The 26303-nt window shown below is 46.3% G+C and overlaps 1 protein-coding gene across 1 annotated transcript in view; it reads right to left on the minus strand.

The window, feature by feature from the left end:
• kmt2a (lysine (K)-specific methyltransferase 2A) overlaps nucleotides 1-25032 on the minus strand; it is a 53677-nt gene extending 28645 nt beyond the window's left edge. The window contains 14 exon segments of the mRNA XM_070433937.1: nucleotides 968-1088; nucleotides 1323-1421; nucleotides 2143-2289; nucleotides 3062-3304; nucleotides 5310-5316; nucleotides 5435-5512; nucleotides 5735-6299; nucleotides 6386-6450; nucleotides 6572-6806; nucleotides 7043-7220; nucleotides 8001-9634; nucleotides 9637-11361; nucleotides 13122-13194; nucleotides 24771-25032. Coding sequence (XP_070290038.1) covers nucleotides 968-1088; nucleotides 1323-1421; nucleotides 2143-2289; nucleotides 3062-3304; nucleotides 5310-5316; nucleotides 5435-5512; nucleotides 5735-6299; nucleotides 6386-6450; nucleotides 6572-6806; nucleotides 7043-7220; nucleotides 8001-9634; nucleotides 9637-11361; nucleotides 13122-13194; nucleotides 24771-25016 — 5416 coding nt within the window. The 5' untranslated portion in view covers nucleotides 25017-25032.
• Between the last annotated feature and the right edge of the window lie 1271 nt (nucleotides 25033-26303).

A 26303-nucleotide genomic window follows, 5' to 3' on the forward strand; every position in this document is an offset into this window, starting at 1 on the left:
ACCCCCACCTGTGGACGTCGGGCCCTCATACCACCCTCATGGAGTCTGTTTCTGACCGTTTGAGCAGACACATCCACATTTGTGGCCTGCTGGAGGGCAATTTTGCAGGGCTCTGCAGTGCTCCTCCTTGCTACAAAGGCGGAGGTAGCGGTCCTGTGCTGGGTTGTTGCCCCCCTACGGCCTCCTCCACGTCTCCTGATGTACTGGCCTGTCTCCTGGTAGCGCCTCCATGCTCTGGACACTACGCTGACAGACACAGCAAACCTTCTTGCCACAGCTCGCATTGATGTGCCATCCTGGATGAGCTGCACTACCTGAGCCACTTGTGTGGGTGGTAGACTCCGTCTCCAATGCTAACCACTAGAGTGAGAGCACCGCCAGCATTCAAAAGTGACCAAAACATCAGCCAGGAAGCATAGGAACTGAGAAGTGGTCTGTGGTCACCACCTGCAGAATCACTCTTTTTTGGGGGGTCTCTGCTAATTGCCTATAATTCCCACCTTTTGTCTATTCCATTTGCACAACAGCATGTGAAATGTATTGTCAATCAGTGTTGCTTCCTAAGTGGACAGTTTGATTTCACAGAAGTGTGATTGACTTGGAGTTACATTGTGTTGTTTAAGTGTTCCCTTTATKTTTTTGAGCAGTGTAGTTATTTCACACAATGTGGAAACCTAATATTCCACAAAAGACKCATTTCAATGACAGGTATTCGTATCAACGTTTAAGCTTTTATAATAAACAAAACGTGTATTTAGAGGGTTACATATTCGTTTCTAGGGCAAAAAAATATGTGCTTCAAAAAGTATCTAGAATTTATATAGGCCCAATAAAGGCTGAATCTCTATCAATTGTGTAAAAAAGATTCTGGGTGCTCCTAAATTCCACGTGTTGCTCCTAATTTTAAGTTGGGAGCACCAGAGTCACCAACATAAAATGATTATTTATAGTCCTGCTTGTGACTCACCTTTAGCGAAGAGTTTGGCACAGTCATGACATAGGGAGAAGTCATGTGACCACTGGGCGTCCCAGGCCTTCCCGGGTTTTGTGGCCCCACAACTCTTACAGCGAACACACTTGGTGCAGATCTGGACACAACGAGGACACAGAGGGAGAATTCATGACAAATTCATTCAATGACAGTTAATGGTTAAACAAAAAGGCAGGCTGTTAACCTGTCTAAACCTTACCCTAAACTTCTCCAATTTCGATCTCTATGCCTAGCCCTAACCTTTGGGTCTGCTGGCCAGATTACCACTAACAAAAAAAACACATTGTACTGCTTGGAGGAGGGAGCAGGAGAAGAATGGCGTGATGCATACCCAGACCCGTTTCTTCTTGGTGGGTCTGGTGGGATGGTTGGGTCCCAGGCACTCGGGGTGATAGCTGTTTCGGCACTTCTCACACTCCAGAAGTTGCTGCTTGGGGAAGAAAAGGTGGAGAGTAGCAAGTTAGCAACCTAACTGCCATCTTGCCTCAGACTTTGTAATTAGAGCTTCAATGTTTGTCTAAGTACCATTGAAATTTAAATCTCTCTCTACCTCTTTGTGGAAGACATTGAAAAGAGCCAGACATTACAGGGATAATGATATAGCATAGGCTAGACAAGCGGTGGGAAGTTTTCCTCCCAATAGTGCATACCAAAAGGCCTTCATCATGATATTGTTAAGGTACGAGTCCCAAATGACACCTTAGTCAACATTTAGAGCACTCCTTTTGACCTGGTCTGGTCAAAAGTAGTGCACTAAACAGGGAACAATTTGGGACACATACATTGTTATTTGTCTGGATCAAAACCCTGATTAGAATGACAAAGAGGAGTAAACAGCATGATACAGTAACTGGTTCTTGTAATGAATATTTTCTGAAAAATCCCCGTGGCATATTGGAAAATCCCCTTCCAATCTGATAACTCAGGAAAATGAGGGCGTGTGTCATTATGAGATTTCAAAAGAATATGTTTCGCTTTAACTTTGTGGATTAACATGCGTGTGTTTCTTTCCACAAGCAGTAGAAGACACGTCGACTGACGCTACTGGTCTACTTCTAGAAATGACCACAAACAAATACGCATTCGCAAAGTCCCAAACCACTAAATAGCCTTTGTTACACACTCAAATCACTCGAAAGGGAGAGCCTTACTTTAGTCTTCTGGTGCTGGAGGCCACAGGTGTGGCAGAAGCGGCAGCGGCGGCAACACCAGTTCTCCCACTGCTCCTCCAGAGGGCGCTCAGTCTCCCCCAAGCAGAAGAGATGGAAGGGCTCGCAGCACACCTGGCAGAAGACAAACTGGAGGAGAAGGAGAGGGAGGGAGGCGCGCCGGTGCAGTACACAGTCAGCGGGGAGTTTTTCAGTCAAATTAATAAAAATGGGTATTAAAGTGGGATATGTGGATCTAAAAGGCTGTGTGTAAGAGAGAGGTTTTATTCAGACACTTTGAACTGCCTGAAGACTACCACTAAGGGTCTAAACCATGTGGTCTGTGTGCTATCTGAGTGTTTGTTGCTGTATACTATACAGTATACTAGGGTATTTAGATATTCCGAAGGTATGATTATCAATACCCTCACGGGGGCGTTCTACACCACTGCTTATAACTAACAATAAGTTAACTATCTAAGATGTGCCAAATAAATTCTATCCAGCTCAGGGCTCCAGGTATGCATTTGGTTAGCCAACTTGCTAGCTAAGTGGTTAGATGGCAAGATCAAGCTTCTTGGTTACAGCAGAGACAATCAATCCCCTCGTTGCCTAAATTGTTTTGGTAATACCGTATACTGTACAGAAACTGTATGTAAATCTGGATACCGTCCAAACCCATTTGTAGCCTTTGATATGTCATAGTGGGCCCGCTGGTGCTGTCCGGTAGAACCCTGTGATAGACTAGCGTCCTGTCCAGGGGGTGTACCACCATGTTATGTTAGATGAGTAGCTCACTTTAAATTAAATTAAATTCTTCTGTTGAAATACAAAGAAACTCTCCTTTTCCCTCATTTTGAGAGTGGGGCCAGCCGGTCCTCACCTTGGTAGAGAGAGCTTGCAAGAGGCACCCGTGACTCACCTCGACGTTGCCACTGCTGGCACAGAGGAAGCAGACGACGCGCGGGGTGATTGGCACGGAGGTGAGGAGGCCGAGGCCGCCCATGGCCCACACGTTCTCCACGTCATGGTCCTTCTTAAAATCCACTCTGATTCTGTGCACTCCGTCGCAGGGCACTTTCTGCTTGGCGGTGCCTCCAGTCGAGGGAGTGCTCAGCAAGTTTAAAGTACTGCTCTCAGGTTTGGTGGCCAACGGCTTCTGCTGCTGGGGAGGTAGAGGAGAGGGGTCAGGGATGAAGGCCAAGGGGCATGCATGAGACTTATGGAATATATTTGTATATCACTTTATTGCCCATCCAAAGATGGACATTTATTTGCCTTTGGCATCGCCTTACAAAAACGTCACGTCATAAAGGGAACTGCAGAATAGGGCTGTGGYGGTCATGGAATTTGGTCAGCCGGTTCTTGTCATGCAAAAGACTGCCGGTCTCACGGTAACTGACCGTTAACAAACAGAAACACATCTAACATTTCCAGGGCTCCACGGACAGGCTACAAGCCACATACAAGCAGCTGATGCACATCTTTGGAACATCRACATTGAAGAAAGTCTAATAAAATCTATTTAAAAATGTACACCATGACAATAAATCCACAMWTTTTTTAGGYAGGTCTAAAGAACCATTATGATATGAAGAAAATGTATTTCAGAAGAAGATGAGTTGGCCTACTGTATGTTATCTGGCTACGCACCATGCCATAGGATGTAGGCTTGTTCATTTAGCAGACAAGATATGCTTATAAGTCCTGTGCTATTATTTTATATGATTGTAWAGTAAGAACTATTTAATTGAACTTAGCTGAATAAAATAGAAAGGACATTTTTCCCATTCCAGAGCAAGTGTGCATATGAAGTGGCTRTGTTGAGCGTAAAAGTAATCACTTAAAAACCAGGTCCTATATGCTAGATTTAGAGTTATTTGGCACCTTTAGTTGTGAATGATAGGTTGCACGCGCCGTTCTCGCTGTTCTCTCGTCAAGTGATCACAATTTCAACAATCACACTATTCTCAATTTAATCTTGTCTTTACTAATATGTCAAATTGGTTTTGAATGACCCATTATCAAATGAGCAGGGGAAGACATGTCATCCGTATGCACTCGAAAAGCAAATTTAGGACGCTTTTCTGACGGTTCTCATACCTACCTACCTGGTCAAAAGTTTTAGAACACCTACTCATTTCAAGGGTTTCATTATTTTTACTATTTTCTACATTGTAGAATAGTGAAGACATCAAAACTATGAAATAACACATATGGAATCATGTAGTAACCAARAAAGTTAAGTTCATTAGTGTTACCAGCCTCAGAAATTGCAGCACAAATAAATGCTTCAGAGTTCAAGTAACAGACACATCTCAACATCAACTGTTCAGATGAGACTGCGTGAACCAGGCCTTCATGGTTGAATTGCTGAAAAGAAACCACTACTAAAGGATACCAATAAGAAGAGACTTGCTTGGGCCAAGAAACACGAGCAACGGACATTAGACCGGTGGARTATGTCCTTAGGTCTGGAGTCCAAATTTGAGATTTTTGCTTCCAACCTCGATGTCTTTGTGAGATGCAGAGTAGGGGAACAAATGATCTCTGCATGTGTGGTTCCCACCGTGAAGCATGGAGGTGGTGGTGTGATGGTGTGGGGGTGCTTTGCTGATGACACTGTCAGTGATTTATTTAGAATTCAAGGCACACTTAACCAGCATAGCTACCACAGCATTCTGCAGCTAGTAACCGAAAAAAAAAAGAAAAAAAAGAGACTTGAACAAATCAAAATATAAAACACATTTAACACTTTTTTGGTTACTACATGATTCCATTGTAGTTATTTCATAGTTTTGAAATCTTCACTATTATTCTTCTACAACGTAGAAAATAGTAAAAATAAAGAATGAGCAGTTGTGTCCAAACTTTTTGACTGGTACTGTGTGTGTGTGTGTGTGTGTGTGTTTGTGTGTGTGTGTGTGTGTGTGTGTGTGTGTGTGTGTGTTGTTTTTTCACTCAGTTTCAAATCGGCTGTTGAACTTCATCCTTCAAATGTATCATCCCCAGTGAGGTGAGTTTTTAAAAGCATGATACTGTTTTGATGATAAGTGTTTGTGATGTTGAATGCATTTGCATTGATGTCAAAGTGGTTCGATGGACAATAGAGCCCTGAGTATCAGGCCATTAGCGACCTGATGGTTGTTAGCGAGTTGGGTACTACCAACGCATGCCCTGAGTGCATAAAGAGGAGATTACCGTGACTCACATGGAATTTTACTGCGGTCATGACTCATGACTGCCGGTGTGGCGGTAATACAGTCACCGCCAACAGCCTTAGTGCAGAACATACCTTCTCTTTTGGTTGGTGGGTTTAGGTGGTGGTGGGACAGAGCGAGATGCCTGTTTCTTCATTTGTTTCCTTCGGGTGCTGAGGGACACAGGTTATAAGAGTACCCACATTAGCTACTATCCCATTTAGAGCAAATCAGTGCTTTAGACCACATCAAGAGAGAAACTTAATTATATTATTTAATAGCATTAACAGTTGGATATACTAACGTGCAAGGGAAAACAGCTATATTCTAGCCATTTCAAAAAAGGGTAATCATAACCATTACAATTGGAGATTTCATGCTATGGCTCCTCCTACCTGTGTCTGTGATGGGCGTGGTAAGCTCTGCTGCTGGGCTTCCTCTTGGCTTCTGTGGGCGGAGACTTGGAAGCCCCTGCGCCCTCCTTTTTTTGCAGTCCCCTGGGTGGGCTGTGGCCTCTGATGCTGCTGTGGTGGCTGCTGGGCTGGGGTGTTGGTGGGGAGGGGGAGCTCTGGAGTGAGGAGGACGATGAGGAAGAGAAGGAGAAGGGCGAGGAGGAGGGAGGGGTGGGCTGCTGAGGCTTACGTTCCTTCCTACTAGCAGCGCCCGCGGGTGCCGTTGCAAGATGTTTCTGGTCTTGCCCAGGGGCGGTGGTGCAGCTGGGGGCCTGGTCGTTTGGGGGGGTAGGGTTGTCGGCTGGAGGGGACTGCAACTGTGGCGGTGACTGTTTTTGCTTCTCCTCACCTGGCTTCGGGGGAGGGGTTACACTCTTTTTGCGAGGGGGCTCCTCCTTCAAAGGGGGCGGGAACTGTTTGAGACTGGGCTCAGTGCTTGTTGGGCCCTTGACGGGGTGTAATGCCTCCTTTTTTTCAGACAGTTTGTTCTTCTTCTTGTATTTTTTGCCTAAAAATACAAAAATTTGAGATTCCCATCAATTACACTGAGAACTGTGAATGACAAAGACATTGTGGCTTTATGCAGACACAGACCTTTCACTTGCTTCTTGAGAAAAATCTTGGAAGGCATCCACTGCAAGTTCTGACACTTTCGGACCCTGCGACAACATACAAGCATACAGTCAGTCACATATTCAAACATTGTGGCGTGAAATGAGTGACTGGGATAATCGCTCAACTCAAGTCAACATAACACGATTCTCAATTTCTCATACTCACTTGCAACACTGCTTCTTGATATTGCGGCCTCCGAACTTGGGCTTGTCCAGGCAGTTGGTGCAGACTCCGCAGTCGTCGGGGACCTGGCAGCCGGGACACTGCCTGCAGCGCCGCGACCGCCGCCCCTTCCTGGGCACCGCCCCTCCCTCCTGGATAGTCTTGGTGTGCCTCATCACAGGCTTGATGGGAGGGGACTGGGGCTCCGCTTCTTCCGAGCCCGCCACTGAAGATTTGTCTGGGGTGGGGGGGCATTATATGGTGACGAATCAAAAAAGGTCCCAAATGGAAATAGGTAATCACTCTTGCAATGGGGTGCCAGGCCAGGAACATTTGAAACAGAATAAGATACGGCCCTGACCCTCAAACGCCATGACTTCATTGATTTGTTGGAGAAGCATTTGAGTGTGCGAGCGGGTCATACTTCATTACACATTTTCAAAAGGGGACGTGCCCGTTTAACACGGATCTCACCATCATTCCCCATGGACGACAGGATCTTCTCCCTCTCCTCCCACGGCAAGGCACTGAGAGTGGGCATGTCGTCGGGGAACACGGCCCGGTTGCGGCCCAGGGCCACAGCGGCGCGCCGACACACGTGCTTGATGCGCGGCCCTCGCACCGACGTCTCCGAAGAATCGCTCTCGTGACTCTGGTGGAGTAAAGCCCAAAAAATCAATACAGTTGAAACTTCACTGGCTCGAGATAAAGTGCCCGAATTCTGGGACTGTGTTTCAAAAAAATAAAAATAAAAAAATAACATCTATGTTAACTCTAAATCAGTCTCTGAAGGGGCTACTCTAATAGGGTTGTCCCAATACCAGTATCGCGAAACTCTGCTGATTCGTGGAAAGGAAACAAAGCATGAAGCAGATTTACATTTCTTGAGGAAAAGAGTTATGTTGCAGACTGTTATAGCAGTCACATTTGTTTATTTTCCAAGCTATAGACTACATTAGAATATTTTACATACAGCAAAGTTTTAAAGGGGCATAGAGTTCAGTCTGCTTCAAGTWCTTTTTGTTTGGTGGAAAATCAAGCATCACCATACTGGTATCGTGACAGCTCTAATCTGGAAACCATCATTCTCAAGGCTCTCTTACCAGTTGACAGTCCTCTTATTAAGATAAACATCTTTCAGGGGGGGGGTTCTAAAGGAGAATATATTTGTGCACTTCTGTCTGCATAATGCACAAAGTGGTTTGGCAGAATTCCCCTTGAAAAAAAACCTTTCAGGGACATTCCTGCTATCAGGTTTCAGTCTGTGTTCAAAACACTCACAATGCTATTGATGGCAGCAAACACTCTCAGAATCATGTCAGATGATTTCATTGTGGTTGTGAGGACATAGCAATGAAACATATCAAGTAAACCAACAGAAATAGCCTAGTCAGCGGAGAAGAGGCTGCGGGGGAGGAAGAGGGGAACTAACCTGAACTTTAGGATGGTCTGGGGATTTCAGCGACTTGCTCTTCTCGATTTTGAACAACTGCGCTTTGGCCTTCTTCAGCAGGCCTGCCACCCGCTTGTCGGCCACAGGCTGCTTCTCGGCGTGCGCCAGCATGGAACCCAAGGATGGGACCGCCGGGGGCTTCTTGCTGCCGGTCTGCCCTGGGGGAAGGCGTGTCTGCTGGGCAGGGGCACATGTTTTCTCCTTCTCCCCAAGCTCAGCCTCTGGCCCCCTCTCCGAAGGACGGGTCTTTTTGGATAGGCGGCCCTTGGTCAAGATAAGGGGAATAGAGGAGTGGACTGCAGCCCTGTCTACAGGTGCTGCCTCTGTACCCGAGTCCACAGGAACAGACTTCTTCCTGCCAGGTGTCTTTTTAGGAGCAAGGGAGGTCAGAGACTCCTCCCCTTCCCTCCCCTCCCCAGCAAACAGGCTGGGTGTCCTATTGGGAGAGGCGTCTGGAGTAGACGCCTTGCCTCTCCTCTCCCAATCTTTTCTGCCCTCCCTTTTGTTCTCTTTCTCACGCTCTCTGCTTTTCTCGGTCTCCCTTTCCTTCTCCTTGACAGGAGCCGAGTCCCGGGAAGCCGAGGCGCTCCTCTCTCTCCCCCCTTTCCCGGCACCGCGGCCCGTCTCCTGGGGGCTGGAAGTGAAGAGAGAGAAGAGTTGGGAAGAGGAGCAAGAAGCGGAGTTGCCACCCGCACCACCACCAAGGCTCCCGGCTGCTCTATGTCCGTCGGAGGAGGAAGGTCCGTGTGTGGAGAGGCCCAGGGGGCCCGGTGAGAAGGTGCTGAAAGGGGCAGGCGTTAAGGCACTAGCGGGCAGAGAGCTGGAGGAATTACTGGTGCTGCTGGCACCAGTGGAGATGGAGCCTGTCAGCACAGACAGTTCAGAGGGACCTTTTCCAGGCGGGGCCCCTGGCTGGCTGCTCCGCGTGGTCATGGAGTGTGAGGGGGACCGGGGTTGACCTCGCAGGGGTCCCGGGGTCGTCCTCTTCTTACGTCTCACCGACCGGCCCGACTTGGGGGAGGACTGGAGGGGAGACAGCGATCCCGGGCTGCTCCCCGATGACGACTGCAGGGTGACCGACTCAAAGATGCGCGAGTGCGCCTCGCTGGGAGTGAAGCGCGGGGCGCGCAGCAGGGGGCTGCGCTTCTGGAGTGGCGACTCGAAGCGGGACGAGGGGTGCTGCTGGTGGTGGTGGTGGTGATGCAGTGGAGAGAACAGGCGGGTGCCCGCCGCGGTCCCACCGCCTGGCGCAGGGTAGCCCGCTGGAGCAACCCCCCCGGCACCAGCGCCATGGGGCATTAGACCCACGTCTTGAGCCGTGAGAGGTGGAGGGCGGAAGTTGTCGAAGATAGGCTTGCGGATAAGGCCCTCCTTGGCATACTTAGCGGAGGAGAAGTACTGCTGATCGGTGCGAGACCGAGATGTCCAGCGGAAGGTGGGCTCTCTCAGGATGGACCTGCGCTTGTCCTGCAGGCTGGAGAGCACCAATGACTGGCCCTGGAGAAACGGGTGGGGCAGGATCCAAGGGGAGTGGGGGTGATGCTCCGCTGTGTTGGAGCCTGACTGGGCCTGCTGCGGGGAGCTAAGGAGAGGGGGGGGCGGGGGACGAAGAACGAGGAGGCGGCGGAGGCTGCCTGTTGAGAGTTGGACATCAAAACTCCCGTGGCCGGGCTGATGATAGCCTTCTTCCCTCCGGTGGCCAGGCTGCCTCTTCCCCTCGCCCCAAGGCTGCCCCTGCCCACACCCTGCCCTCTGCGGCCCCTCCGGCCCCGCTCAATCAGAACCCGCTGCTCCGGCTCGGGCTCTGACGGATGCCTGGAGGAGTGCAGCATGTCCCCCTCCCTCTCTCCCTGGGAGGACGGGGAGTGGTCTCGCTCGTCGTCATGCTCGTCGTCCGGTTCGGACAGGGCCTGAGTGCCCTCCGAAGCCTGGGAGTCGCACGACGAGTCGTCCAGGCTGGGGCTGCTAGATCGGGACGACTCACCCGACGAGAGCTGGGAGGAGTGCAGGGACACAGCGCTGGAGCCACACGAGGCGACGCTGCTGCTGAAGCGCCCATTGCTGGTGCTGTTGTTGCAGCTGTTGTTGAGCAGGCTGGCCGCCACGGCCGTGGCCCTGCTGGGTGTGACAGTGGGAGGCGGGGGAGGGATGGTGTCGACCGGAGTGGCGGTCACGGCTTTAGCAGCGGCGGTGGTGACTGCAGCTGTGGACGCCCGCATGGGGGAGGCCGAGGCGGGCTGGGGGGCAGCGACGGGGGGCGGGACAGCATCTAACCGTGCCACCTTCATGTGGGGGTGAGAGGCGCCGAAGCTGCCTTCGTCCTCGATGAAGCGCTTTGGGGTTTTAATGATGCGCAGCGAGACGGTGCTCACCACGGGCATGATGAACTGCCTGATGTTCTTCAGCTGCGTCCTCCTCCTCCTCCGGATGCCTGCCTCCATGGCTGCCGCCCCTTGGCCTCCTATGGCAACCACCTCCTTCTCTAACAGTTTCTTTTTCTGCGCACCTTTCTTGGCGCGCTGCAGCAGCTGCTTGGCGATTGAGGCGTCAGTGCGTTTGGAGGGGGGAACGATTCGCACGGGTTTGATGTGGCGAGGGCTGGTTCTCAGGTTCAGTGGCCTGCCCAGCTTGGAGGGAGAGGAGGGGAGCGGGCTTGAGGAGCTGCGGACGTCGGGGCTGTCGTCCTCCTCAGCAAAGTGGGACGCCCTGAGCTTAGACTGCTGTTGAGGAGTGTGGGGGTCCGTATCTCTGTCCCGGCAGACGCTGAAGGACTTTTGTTTGGTTTCCTCTGAACCAGAGGCCTGGGCAGCAGCAGCCTCGGCTTTGAGGCGCTCGGCAGAGGGAGGCCGTCCTCGTCTGCGCCGGGGCACGCCAGGCAMCGGCACACACTTCCTGGCGATGGCCTTGAGTGGGCTCAGTTTGACCTCCCGCAGCCGCTTCAGTTTGGTCACCTTGGACTCGCGGCTCGCTTTGGGAGGCTTGGCCTCTGTGTCGTGCTGCTGCACGGAGCCCAGGGGCATTCTCTTTGTGGCCTTCCTCTCCTCGTCACGGTCCTTGCGGTGTGCAGTTGTGGAGCTGTGCTCCTGCCCGCTGTCATTGTCTGTATGGCTGCCGGCCTGCAAACTCCTCTGGGTGCCAGAGGCCGGAGGACGGCCTCTCCTCTTCTCTCCAGAGCCAGGCGGCCTCCCGGGCAGCCGTTTAGCCTTCTCCACAGGCCACTCCTGGTCCTCGGGTTTCCCCGAGGCAGGCGAGGGGGAAGGGCCGGCGCCTGCGGGCCCTTTCTGTGCAGTTATGGCCCGCGGGGGTCGGCCTCTGGGCTTCTTGTCCTGCGTGGGAGTAACTGGTACAAAACAAACAAAAATAATGGGTTTCAAATAAGTGGGGCTACCTCTACTACTTTTGAGAGAGCAGAGAGGGATATATACACACACACGACTAAAAGTATTTGGACACCTACTTGTCAAACATCTCATTCCAATATCTTGGGTATTAAAAGAGGTTCTGCTCAGCGACTTTCTCTATTCAACCTGACAGAGCTTGAGAGGATCTGCAGAGAAGAAYGGGAGAAACTCCCCAAATACAGGTGTGCCAAGTTTGTAGCGTCATACGCAAGAAGACTCCAGGCTGTAATCGCTGCCAAAAGGAGCTTCAAAGTACAGAGTAAAGGGTCTGAATACATGTGTAAATGTGGTATTTCAGTTATTATTTTTATAAAATGTGCAAAAATGTCTAAAAACCTATTTCGCTTCATCATTATGGGGTATTGTGTAAACTCCCAAGGATTTTTAAAAAATATATACATTTTAGAATAAGGCTGTAACGTAAGAAAATGTTGAAAAAGTAAAAGGGGTCTTTGTACTTTACGAATGCACTGTGTATACACACAAAAGTATGTGGACACCGCTTCAAATTAGTGGATTCGGCAACAATGGCTCAGCCACGAAATGGTAGGCCACACAAGCTTACAGAATGGGACTGCCAAGTGCTGAAGCGTGCAAAAATCAACTGTTTTCGGTTGCAACACTCACTACCAAGTCGGTTTTCCATGGCCGAGCAGCCACACACAAGCCTTAGATCACCATGTGCAATGCAAAGCGTCGGCTGGAGTGGTGTAAAGCTCGCCGCCATTGGACTCTGGAGCAGTGGAAATGCGTTCTCTGGAGTGATGAATCACACTTCACCATCTGGTAGTCCAACGGACAAATCTGGGTTTGGCGGATGCGAGGAGAACGCTACCTGCCCTAATGTAGACACTGACAGTTGTGGGTGCATTGCAWGATATATTGTTGTCTCTACCTTCTTGCCCTTTGTGCTGTTGTCCGTGCCCAATAATGTTTGTACCATGTGTTGCTACCATGTTGTCATGTGTTGCTGCCATGCTGTGTTGTCATCTTAGGTATATTTATGTAGTGTTTTCTCTTGTCGTGATGTGTGTTTTGACCTATATTTGTATTCTAATCCCAGCCCTCGTCCCCGCAGGAAGCCTTTTGGTAGGTCGTCATTGTAAATAAGAATTTGTTCTTAACTGACTTTAAATAAACGTTAAATAAAATAAAAATAGTGCCAACTGTACAGTTTAGTGGAGGAGGAATATTGGTCTGGGACTGTTTTTCCATTGTTTGGGCTAGGYCCCTAAACGGTTCAGCGTACAAAGACATTCTAGACGATTCTGTGCTTCCAACTTTGTGGCAACAGTTTTGGGAAGGCCCTTTCCTGATTCAGCATGACAATGCCACCGAGAACAAAGCGAGGTCCATACAGAATTTGTTTGTCAAGATCGGTGTGGAAGAACTTGACTGACCTGCACAGAGCCCTGACCTCAACTCCATCGAACACCTTTGGGATGAATTGGATTGTCAACTGTGAGCCAGGCCTAATCGCACAACATCAGTGCCCGACCTCACTAATGCTCTCGTGACTGAACGGAAGCAAGTCCTTGCAGCAATGTTCCAGCATCTAGCGGAAAGCCTTCCCAGAAGAGTGGCGCAGCAAAGGGAGACCTCATTCCAAAATCATGGGCATTAATATGGAGTTGATGTTGGACGAGCAGGCGTCCACATGTTTTTATTTATGTACACTACATGACCAAAGGTACCTCACCTGCCAACGTCCTTGACTGACTCTGCATTCTTCGGTGTTCACTGACTGTACCAAAGCCTCCAAATGCTCCTTCCTATGGCGGGAAAAGACAAGAAACATGAAATCTGACCAAAATGTTAACACGTTTGCCGAAATACTTCAATAGAATAGCAGCATGATTAATGTGTTGTTGTTTTTTTAAAGGTCAAAGTGATGAATGAATAAACTGATTCAGAATTCAAAGCCACAATATTTCAGGCCTAGCTGTGCACTTCAGTCATCCCTGTACTGAAATCACCCATAACGAAGATAGAGTTTATTCCCCTTAAAAATTACGGTAGTACAATCTCACTTTCACCGGGCTGCTGACTCCCTCTAGTCAGGTTCCAGTCATTCCGTTTCGCTATGCTTTCCAGATTAGGTGCCTAAACCCGCTGGAGAAGGTTCAGTCAGAACGCTAGACATTCTCAATTTGAAAATGTCCAACTCGGAGCTGAGTAACACAGTAATTCCAAATCCACAAGTCAGTCGAGTATTTTCCTGTTTTAGGTAAATGCTAAGCTGATTAGGACACGCTCAGGAAAAACAGTCTCAGGTGAAATGGTTGAAAATGCAGATTTATTTTATTTTTATGGTCTGCTTTATACTGAAAGCCAAGTATTCAGGGGCGTGCTCAGGTGATCAGGGGYGTGTAAATATACTTTTCCCTTCACAGAAAACACATCAGCGCAAAACATAATTCAGCAGAAAATATCTTCATTTTCATCAGATGACAACAGAAGTGCAACGCTATTTGGCTAGGAGCCACACAAGGAAATTAGCTTACAATGAAAAAGCAAGGTACTTTGTGCAAAAATGATCCATGGCCATGATATTTCTAAATGTCTATCATAGAAACAATGTATCCAGTTACATTTTCTGTTTGGCTTGAAGTTAATCTTGCATTTTACCTGAGAAAAGTAGGCTAGAGTGAGAAAAGTAGCAGAGAAATGTAGCTACACATCAGTCAGAGCGCAGCCTGCTGATATAATGCCTGTTATTGAATTCCCATCCTGGAGAAGAGCAACTGAAACACAAAATGTGTCTRATGTCGAGCAGAAGTTACAATAAGAAGTAGTGATGCACCGATATGATATTTTTGGCCGATACCGATATCCTATATTGTCCAAACATTAACGATAACCGATATGTACAATTTTTGCAGCCTTTAAAGCATTCTAGTATAGTTATATAGCTAACACACACACACATGGACGCAGCGGTCTAAGGCACTGCATCTCAGTGCAAGAGGCATCACTACAGTCCCTGGTTCGAAACCGCACAAATTGGCCCAGCGTCATCCGGACCGTCATTGTAAATAAGAAATTGTTCTTAACGGACTTGCCTAGTTAAATAAAAGGTCACACACACAGACTAACCAAAAGTTATTGTGTCGGCATTCACGTAGGTCCCCATTACCAGTAAAACATAACCAAAACGTATTTCTTTCACTCACATGCTGTGATGTTTCGTTGTTCATTTATTCAGTCGTTTCATTCTCAACCAGGATTTCTATGGAATGCCGGTTGGGTCTTTGTGTGTCAAAAAAGATACTAACACTATTTGACGTGTCAAATAACACATGTTTCAGTAGCTATAGTTAGCTAGCTAACTACATAGCTAGGCGTCATCTAAAATAACCCTCATTTATAAGACAGTTCTTATTTGGTTAACGATAGCTAGGCGTCATCTAAAATAACCCTCATTTATAAGACAGTTCTTATTTGGTTAACGGTGGTCGGACCCATCTATGTGAAGCTAGCCACAATAAGGATTAGGTACAATAGTGGAATCTGCGGTTAGCCTTCAAAATAAAAGGCATAATTGTACTATTTGTATTAATTTGCATCACTGTCAATTACATACTTTTATTTTGAAGTCAAACCGCAAATTCCACTATTGTACATAATCCTTATTGTGGCTAGATTCACAACACATAACCCGGTCCGGTCGAGCATCACTAGACAGATGAAGCTAGCTGGCTGCTTATAATGTTAGCTTGGGAAACAGGGTTAAGTAGCTGGCTAGCTATTTATTTTCATTAACTGAAGTTCAATTTCAAAAGGCGAACAACAAGTGGCAACCTAGCTAATACTTACAAGGATCCCTAAAGCATTGCTAAGAATAATGAAAATGACTGCAGGTTCTACTGGTGATTGTTTTCAGGTTGGTTACTTTGGTGCTAGCTAGGTACCAAGCTAAAGCTAGCTACCCCAGCAATTAAGTTCAAACAAATTATGCTTGATTACCAATGCGGTATTGTAAACACCGGCCACGCACAGACTTTTTTTTGTACAGCTTTGACAGTGCTACTATCTTTTTTGACACGCAAAGACCCAAACGGCGTTCCATAGTATGCATGTCGTGAAGCTAATAGCAGTGACGCTATTACTGTGTAACTCCGGTAGGGCAACAYCGGAAAAAAATATTGCGCACTTGGTAGTGTGTACCGGGTGCTCGACCAGTCGGCGAAAGCCAACATCACCCACGACTGAGAATGGTTGATTGTCAAGGGCAATGAATTCCATTTTCTTGGCTTTAATGAATTTCGCCTGAGTTGTCTCGCTGAAAATGTCTTACTCTTTCAAATGACTGATCGACTTGACTACTCGATCCACACAGCAGACATTGTGGGCTAGGTTAGGAGTGCTGTGTTGCACGTGTAGCGCAACATTTCACGTGCCGTTATTAGGTCATGTACCTACGTTATATAGGTATGCACGGTAACTTTCACATCGGTTTATAAAACCTGTTTTGGAGACTGGTTTTTGTTCAGAATTTCAGATGACTGACGTGACCAAAGTAAACTGCCTGTTACTCAGGCCCAGAAGCTAGGATATGCATATACTTGGTAGCATTGGATAGAAAACTCTAAAGTTTCTAAAACTGTTAAAATAATGTCTGAGTATAAAAGAACTGATATGGCAGGCAAAAACCAGAGGAAAATGCATCCAGATTTTTTKGGGAGGTCACAGGCCATTTCAGTGCTAGCATATGGGAAATACAAATAGATAGGAACTGCAATCTGGGTCCTATGGCTTCCACTAGATGTCAGTCTTTAAAAATGATTTCAGGCTTGTTTTTATTTTATTTATGAGCAAGTAGTTGGAAGAACTACAAGGTGTCTCATTGGAAAAGTAACCCTGTTGGCGCGTGAATGAGGTGCTCGCTCTTCGTTATTTATCTTCCCTATTGAACATACTATTCTTCGTCTTAAATATTATAATCTATTTAGATCGAGTACCTGAGGATTAATTAGAAACATCGTTTGACTTGTTTGGACGAACTTTACTGGTAACTTTTTGGATTTGTTTGTATGCATGTTGAACGAGTGGATTACTGAGATCATTTGCGCCAACTAAACTGACTTTTTGGATATAAAGAAGGACTTTATCGAACAAAGCGACCATTCATTGTGTAGCTGGGACCCTTTGGATTGCAAACAGAGGAAGAYCTTCAAAGATAAGTGATTTATTTAAATCGCCATTTGTGATTTTGTGACACCTGTGCTAGTTGGAAAAGTATTTTGGTGTGGGGGCGCTATCCTCAGATAATCGCATGGTATGCTTTCGCCGTAAAGCCTTTTTGAAATCTGACAACGCGGTTGGATTAACAAGAAGTTAAGCTTTTAAATGATGTATGACACTTGTATTTTCATGAATGTTTAATATTACGATTTTTGTATTTTGAATTTCGCGCACTGCTATTTCACCGGATGTTGTCGTAGGTGTCCCGCTAGCGGTTCATGCACCAAGAGAGGTTATCATCTGCGTTAAAACTAGACATGGGGCCGATACCGGTGTTGGCATTTTTAGCTAATATCGGCCGATTACGATATATCTTACATCCCTAATAAGAAGCATTTAAGATGCGTTAACAAAAGCAGCAAGATATTTCTTAGGCATTCGCTTTTTTGCTGTGTGAAAAACACAGAATTCTGCGTTAACAGGACCCCTGTGAACTAAGGATTTTTAGTAGCCTACACCTCAAAAGGAAAATTGCTGAATAAGCCTAGTAGCATAGCTAGATAGAGAAGCTACAAATAGATATTTCATCAGATGTATAAAATGTGAAGCATCTGGTTGGCGTTTCTACTCACTACCAAATATGGTAGTGAGAGGAATCCCAGTGGCCGGCAGTGGGAGAAGATGGATTTGTGCCGACATTCTGCAAATGTACTTATCGATGAAACATTTGATCTCAATACAGTTCTGTTCCCAAAACTAGAATCTGTTACCAACAGAGTGGAGTAGGTTTTGTAGATCTTAGCCTTTGACAAAGTTGCAAAAAATGGCATTGTTTAAAAGGAATGCAAAGGCGAATTGAGTTACTGCACATGCGCACTTCAGAGCAGACGTTCCCCAACAGAAATATGCTAATGTATGCTAGAACGCGCCATCGGATCTAGCTCGTCCTTGGCTCTGCCCACTATGGCTCATTTGTTCCCATTTGAAACGACAAGCTGTGGCCTACCTTGGTTTAGTTCTAAAATCTTTGGGGAAACATTTCATACAGCATTTGATGGTCACAGGCTACACAGATATATTTAAATGATATCTACTGCACCGTTGAGAATTACATTTGTTTCTCTTCRCTTCCAGGAAGTACCATCAAAGCAAACGGGTATCCATAGCAGCAGTGGTTGCTAGGCTGCCTAACATCAGCTGTGATGTCACCCACTCAGTCAGGTAATCTTTGAGAGGGCCTGATTGGACAACTCATCTCCTGACATAACACACACATTCACTTATTGGGGTACTTATTTTACTTTCCTCTTATATGTTTCTCTCTTCTAAAATGTTGAGGTAAGGCACAGTGAACGAGGCCATCTGTAGGAGTTCCCGGAATGCAATCATTCCAAAGCAACCCAAACAGCATGTTACACATGACTAATAGTGATCGCTCAGTTGACTAGGCTGCGTCTCAAATGCCTGTTTAGAACACTAATTTTGGGCCCGGGGTCAAAAGTAGCACACTAGACAGGGAATAGGGTGTCATATGGGACACAACCCTCGTGTACAACTGTACATGACGATGGTGAACCTAATCAGTGCAGTCTCTACGGCGGAGTGTGGGATACTTTATAATCAGGATATAAAACGAGTCACAATCACAGCACCAGGAAGTGTGTCCTTGGATTGATTCAATTAAAGAGCAGCTCCGCTCACTTGGAATTGGACAGAAATGGAATATTACTCAGTCTCCAGGACCCTCCATTTGTAATTATGTCTGGGCCACAGGATGAGTGTGTAACAGTAATTATAGATGAAGCAGATAAAACAGGAGACAGACGGACTCAATGTCCTCCAACACCAAGGTGGGACTCAGCTCATGAACTGCAAAACGCCTGTGAATTTAACAGCACACTTATATTATCTGGTCAGCTTAACTATCACAAGTATTGTTGTTTATGACAGTCAGCAGTACTGACCATTAGACTTGGACAACTGGGCAAGTTGAGAGGCCAAAGGTAACTCATACGTGCATGTCAGGAAACACAAAAGGCCTCAGATGCCCATCTTTGCATCCCACCATAGCTAGGCCTTACCCCCACTAGCCACAGTCCACAGATCATCCCCAGCCATCCAACCCTAGGGCTGGTGAGATTAATATCTCAGAGTTCCTTTGGAAGTCTTTTGTGTCACTCCGTGTCGGAGGAGTGGGGGTGTGTCATTTCATAATCTTTATTTATAGCAGCATGTGGGGCTGCAGTTTAAGTCCCTTCGGCCCAGTTTGTAGAGCAGCTGCTGTCTAGGAGTCCACACTACAGTTTTAACTCCAACCTGAATAGCACAGCCAACTTGTTAACATCACATTTACTATTAATATAGTGATTAGGCCACATTCGGTCAGCTGCAATTTAATTTGGCATATAGCCTAGAGTTTTGGTTATGACGACAAGTGTTGATCATTTACAATATAATAGCAGCCTCAAATGACCAGCTTTTCCTTTTTAAATTCATTCATTTTTAAATCATGTTGCCCACTGATACCTGAATTTTTACATCGATCCATCTCTCACTTCAACTCTGACACTGAGCTGCAGTTCATACAGGCAGTGTTTCTCAGCATCTTCTCAGGCAGCCTGCTATAGCTGTTGGTTGGTTGCAGGGAACTAAGGGGGCCGGAAAGCGACAAACGCGAGTAGCTCGATGACATCACGGCTCTGCCTCTCTGGCACTCACACAAGCACTCGTCCTCCCTTCGCGTGAACCACACCGCAAGATGTAAACAACAGAGCCAAAACACGAGGGGAGGAAGAGGAAAGGGGGATGGGCAGAAGAGAAGGATGTGTGTGTGTGTAAGTAAAAGGGGGAGGTGGGGGCAGCATCTTGACCACCTGGTACAGCAACTGAGCCTGTGCATGTCCCCAGGGGGACTGTGAGGATGAAAAGGGGTTGGGGTTGAACACGCTCGCACAGAAGCAAGCTAAATCCCAATCTAAACAAGCCTCCCACACACTAAAAGCCTCCCACTCCCAGTGCAGCCAGCCATGCGCTAGAGAGGCACACACTCACTCCGCGCCCACAGGCAACCCGGGGAGCGCAGCATGCTGCGAAACCATAAAGGCTTATGGGCTCGCTTGCAGGACAGGGAGCCACATGCTACGGCAGGTAGCCTAGCGGTTAAGAACATTGTGACAGTAACCGAAAGGTCGCTGGTTCGAATCCCCGAGCCGACTAGGTGAGAGAAAWRRARAAAAAAAWGAAAARAAAAAWAAAACTGTCTGTGCTCTTGAGCAAGGCCATAATTGCTCCTGTAAATCTCTCTAGATAAGAGTGTCTACTAAATGAATAAAAATGTAGAATGTACAGTCAGGGAGAAAGGGGATGAAAGGCAGCATGCATAGGCAGCCGTCCCTCTAAATCCACACTGATACCTCTGAGCAGCCGAATGAAGAGCTAGAGGCTAAACTCCGATTTACTATGGATACTCCTCACCGCCTAGTCGGAAGACTCGTTAGAAGAGGGTGACGAAAGCTTTTGTCGTCTACTCAGACCTCACACTTTCTTACTCCTGCTTGTGTTTGTTCTCCATCCACAACATGCTAATTTGAACCTACATCATGAATTGCCTAGTCTTTCCTCATAGATTAGTTCAAACAGAGCAACGAGTCCAATTCAATGCGGAGATGTTCATGTTCAGGTCTGCTAGTTGGGCCTGTCCCTTGCGAGCACATAACTATCAGAGCGGATGTAAAAGTGGTTTGCGGTATTTGGTTTTGCATCACTAGCAAGTGGGTGTATGTGGGCGAGGTGAGAAGCTCAAAATGACTCTTCTTTAATCAGAAGAGAACACTAGTTAACAATATTCAGCTGACGCTTTATAAAACGTATTCGTCTACTTTCAACATTTACTGTCATTTTAAACACCAGGCAGAGAAGTCCCAGCAGTAGCTCCCTTTAAAACGCAGAGTAAATAAGAGTCACTGAGGGCTGCTCCACTCTGCTCTTCAGGACTGCTGATGCGCCACACACACACGTGGCTGCCTGCCATCCCTGTAACCCCATATATCCACATCATGTAGTGCAACTGATCATTAACTCTCAGCCCTGGCATATTTGAAAGCTGTAGAATTCAACTTGGAAGTTTGGAGCTATCTAAATGCCTAGAGAACCTTAAGTCCCCCTTTAATTACTAGCATTGTTAAAAGTTAACTTTGACGCTTCCCCCAAAATTCTAAATAATTTCATACAGTATAATTAACTGTCGAGACATCTGCCTTTCGAAGTTTCAGACAGTCCTTGTACATCACTGCGCTAAACCCCAAGTGAATATCGAGAGGTGTCAGGAAAAARAAAAACATATGCCAAGAAACTTGCTTTGCAGTTTGAAAATTCTGAACGTGGTCAGGGAATAAGATTACTAGCACAGGGAGAACTCAATGTGTTTATTTAACAATTGCGATTGATGCAATGAATGGAGGGGCAGGATAAAACGGCATGATATTTTGTACGACGCAACTGTATTATTCAATGTGGGCTACAAGAATAAAAACCAACCAAAACCCGGAAAAGGTCTAGAGCTGGGTACAGACAAATGGGCCTCCTGATCGTATTCTCATGATAGTAATTTGGAGCAGCCGTCCCTCTAAATCCACACTGATACCTCTGAGCAGCCGAATGGAGAGCTAGAGGCTTCACTCCGATTTACTATGGATACTCCTCACCTCCTTTGAATTTCAATTGGGGTGGAGATCATACTGTATGTACATGCCCTTCCGGTGGCACATTCCTAATAAAAGGCCACTGGGGAATTCTGGTCAGATTGCTCTGGCCAATGACAGATTTTTTTATTTTATTTAACTAGGCAAGTCAGTTAAGAACAAATTCTTATTTACAATGACTGCCTACACCAGCCAAACTCGGGCCAATTGTGGTTGTGATACAGCCTGGATTCGAACCAGGGTGTCTGTAGTGATGGCTCTAGCACTGAGATACAGTACCTTAGACCGCTGCGCCATTCGGGAGTCTCGGAAGAATTCAATWAAAAAAATTTTTTTAAAGGGAATTCTAAGTCTCCCACTAAAGATTGATATTCGTCTCTCTCGGGTGCCAAAATACTGGGTAAAAAAAACAGATACTGCTAGAATTGATGGCTCATGTTCCCAACACCTCACACCCACAGTGGCAGAGAGAGGCAGCTCCAACCAGCACCCTAATCAAAACAAAGCTGAAGACGCCTCCTGCGAGGTGTAATAAGGGGCATAAAGTATGGGGGACCAACCTCACACACAATTGATGGCTTTCTCACAGCCCTGAAAGCAGAGGTGAAAACCCTTTGGCCGCCTGCTAGAGCAGAATAAAGCAGTGGATGGGAGGGCGTGTGACTAATTCTCCTCCCAGCGTTGTCCCTGGGGGAGGAAGCTTCGCTCTTCACCCTTTGATATCCGTGCCTGTGCTCTTTCAGCCGTCTGCACTTCATGAAAGCTGGAATAAAAGCAGACAAAGCTTCCTGCTTGGATCCACACACTGTCTCGGGGACGGGAGCTCCGTCATAAATAGGGCAAACACCTGCTGGACCTCTTCCGCCCAAACACAACACTTAGCAAAAACCAGTGAGGCAAAGCATTCAGTCTGCTAACATCTATTCAGCTGCACTTGTGTGAGGGATTGACATTGGTCTTAAATCGGAGTCAAGCGAGAGAGGGGTTTGATTCTAAAGACAAAACAAAAGTGAGTCTGATTTTTGTTAAAGGCCAAACAAATGTCCCCAAAAAGACACCTTTGGCAGATGGGCGCTTAAATAGACAACCATCATTTGGCTGGATCAATAAACATTTAAACACCCAATTCAATAGCCTACAAATGCTGCAATTTGAACAACAATGGTCTACAAGCCCTCTTTTGAGGGAACCCAAAAGGCTTGGCTAATCTATTCCAAAGTGGCAGCTGTCAGAAGAAAAGTTGAGCTCAGACGGCCCCTGTGTGGCTGAAGTGGATTTGGGTCTGCTTGGAAGGCGGGGCTCAGTGTCCGGCTGCTCTGTGAGCTCAGCAGGCTGCGATGAGCCAGAACAATCCTGCCCAGGCGCAACAGCCACTGAATGAAATCACAATGCTGTGTCTGCAACTTCCATGAGTGGCAAGTTACACTGGGATTTTGGCCGTATGTCCCCACCGCATCCCAGCATGTTTTCCCCCTCTTTGTGTGTCTTGGGATAGAGGGGGACATGTTGATCTGCCTTCCTATTTTTAAAAAATGTGTTAGCCCAGACAGAGGGACTCATTTCCATAGCACTGGCCAACATCAAAGTAGATTATATTAACCTTTCGGCTAATCTACTAGTGATGGGTAGGAGACGTGTATACACACACAGGACAGAATCAGTGTTACCAGATATCATAAGAACTATTGGGGTAAGGGGCTTATTGAAAATCACACACATGAGGGAGTAAGGGACTGGAGAACCCTCAAAATATATTTTCTAAACATCAAACCTGAATTACCCCAATAAGTACTCTACTATAACAGTACATCTTACAACGTTGATAAAGTGTTGAGTTACCCGCCATGTCCGATTCTACTACAACACTAGGGTCTACTCCCACTGCATTGAACGCGTGCTCGTCATGAAAAAATAAAGATGGTAGTTCGCTAAACCCGAACACACCCCCACATCACAAGGTCCGACAAAAAAAGGCTCGTTATTGTAGCTCGCTAGCCTACCGTCAGTACTAGAAAGATGGAATTCGGAGGAACACACATCAAACACACATGACACTGGCGAACCATTCTCAGCCCAACAAAAATTGTAGTTAGTTCGCTAGCACTTCATCAGATGTCCACAATGCCGACATTATTTTGGTACTACGCACTGTGTGAAGACGGGGAAAAACATGTCCACCTCCCATTTTCCTATGTATCAGCAATAGCTAGCTACCGTGGCGTAGTGCGTAGCATGGTAACGTTAGGTTCATGAGCTAAACACTTAGCCAAATGTGCGAGTCTTACTACAAAGCTAAATCCATCACTTAGCAAGCTACCCCGACCATTAACCATACCCAAATATCTAATTCGACAATGTTGTTTCTAACTATTGTAGCGTCTACCTAGCAACTTAAGAAGCGTGGATCAAGGCAGAAAGACGAATAGTAGCTAGCTGATAATTTAGGCAAGGTAAATAGCCTCGTTCGATGGTTAGCATTGAACTGACACCTCGCAGCAAGCTATGGATAACGACAGCTTCTTGAACYCTTCAATATACTATAGGCGTTTAATGCTAAGCTAGTCAATGTTTGCAAAAAAGTGGCTGTAACGTTACTAGGTTATGGCAATTCAAACGAGTTGAGTATAATTAACGCTAGGTAACTAGATGCCTTAACAAGAATCAAAAACATGAAGTTCAGGTTACTTGTCCTCCCCAAGTTGACATGTTTTGTTTTCAAACAGGAACCTCGCTCGCTAACCGGGAGGTCCCATGCTACAGTGTTAATCAATGTAACACTAGCATCACAGAAATGTACCAAAAACTGAGCCAACGTTAGCTAAAGTTAGCAAGCTGGTTAGTTACTGTATCACACTGGCTCGTAGGACCTAATCCTGAACTCTGGAGAGGAGTTGATGGTGAGATATGATGAGGCTCTATCCCTACAAGTCACCACTCCACAACTAAGCCAACAATGGCCGCTAACCAGATACTGTAGATTTATATCACATCTCTCTATTTTCGCCTCTGTGGCAATGTTGGACAACTAGACAGACAATAATTAATTCACTTTGGCCAAATTTTGTCTAGAAAGTCACCAGGCTACTTTTAACTATTCACAACATCAGCACCGTTGGTGCTACTCARCTAGCTACTGATCCTAAACGGGCTTCCTTGTTGTGATTTGTGTGGTGAATCACTGTGAAAGGGATAACGTAACGTTAGTAACAGCACATGGATTGAAGCATGTTGATGAGATTGATACCCAGTGTGGAGATCAAGGCCAAACAAAAAGTTAACTACTCTGCGATGACAAGTTGAGTCACACTCCTAACACCGAATACGGAGGCAGCAACATATAACTCCTTGGTACTATACCATTGCTAGCGTGTGTTCGGMACTTCATGTTACACTTCTCGTTGCAGCTATTTCACGCTAGCAAGCTAGCTAACAACCAACCACAATCAAGTTGGTCTTTCACTTACCTCCCCGCTGCTTGAACCACTCGACTCTCCCAAAACATCCCGAAATTTCTGCAGGTTGCAACCGATAGCAGATGAGACCTGTAACGCAGCATCAAAGCCGGGTCCGAGCCCAGCCGTGTTCGGGTGGGTCCCTGTGCTACTTCGAAGGGAGGCAGTGACCCGGATTCGGCCCGCTCTCCTCCCGGTGCCTAAGTTGCTGCTCCCTCCGGGCCGAGCGGGGAACCGCCACCGACAGCTGTGCGCCATTTTACACTCTGCCTGTCTGCCCTAAGATCAGAGAGCTCAGTGGGCGTAGCCCTAAACCAGCGTTTCACATAACCCCCGCACCCTTCACCACGGTGAAAAACATCCGTATCCATGTTGCGGGGTGGAGATAAAGTGGCCCCGAATATGCATTTATTCAATGTTCCTAGTCAAAAAGAGTATAGCCATAGCTTAGCTAAACAGGTTCCAGGGCCGTGTCCGGAAAAACACCTAACAGTCTTTAGCTACTGATGCTTGAGCCATCTCAGAGATCCGATTAAATTCCTAATTATATGATCCATCCAACGTTAGCCCACATGAAAGATGTGTAGCTGCCAGCTAACTAGAAAGCCACGAACTCGCAGTCAAACAGAGCAGAGAAGTCGTAGCTAGCTAACGAACAGCTAATAGCTAGCTAACGTTGATCTTCACAACTATGCCAATAGATACATAAATTACATATAGTCGACAAATCCCAAATGGCAGACTGGAAATTAAAGTATCTAACGTTAGCTAGCTAGACCGTGTCTTACAACGTAACGTCAGTTCGAAAGTGTAGACTGCCAAAAAAAATAGATACGTTTTCTTAATTAAACAATGATTGGAAAAACTAGCTAGGTATTTGACATAATAAAAAATATATAACTGCGAATACACATACACTTGGTTGAATTTCTATCAGGAAGTAGCTAGGCTAAGTAATTTTTTTATATTGCGCCATAAACAACCTGATATGAGCAGAAGGAACGTGGTCATATATGGGTCAGACATCGATCGGGATTGGTGCCAAAATCATGAAAACGCAAAGCATAAATTGCTTACTTTCACAAATCCTACAACACAATTGTACAAGACAGTCACTAACACTGTTTTTGGTCTTCTATTAAACTTTTAATTACAATTGGAAGTGTTAAAATTGCAATGCACCTGCAATTGTACCTGAAACACACGACATTCTGAAATACTTAATTTACAGTCTTAATTTAATGATAGTTAATTTATTATTTATTTGTATAACAGTTACTTCAACTATATTTACACTATAACTTGATTACCTGTATAACACAATATTATGTAATATATGATTTCTTATTTCAGATGTCAGAAACACAAACACTGCAGTTGAAAATAAATCTAATTTAAAATATTTAAACTATTTGTCAGAAACAAATTGCACTTTCATCTCAGCTACTTAAATCAATTAGAAGCCATACCCTTCAAGATTTGTTGTAAACAACAGGTTCACTAACAGTGAAATGCTTACAGGGCCCTTCCCAACAATGCAGAGGG

The sequence above is a fragment of the Salvelinus sp. IW2-2015 genome, linkage group LG22, assembly GCF_002910315.2.
Source record: "Salvelinus sp. IW2-2015 linkage group LG22, ASM291031v2, whole genome shotgun sequence".
Classification (NCBI taxonomy): domain Eukaryota; kingdom Metazoa; phylum Chordata; class Actinopteri; order Salmoniformes; family Salmonidae; genus Salvelinus; species Salvelinus sp. IW2-2015.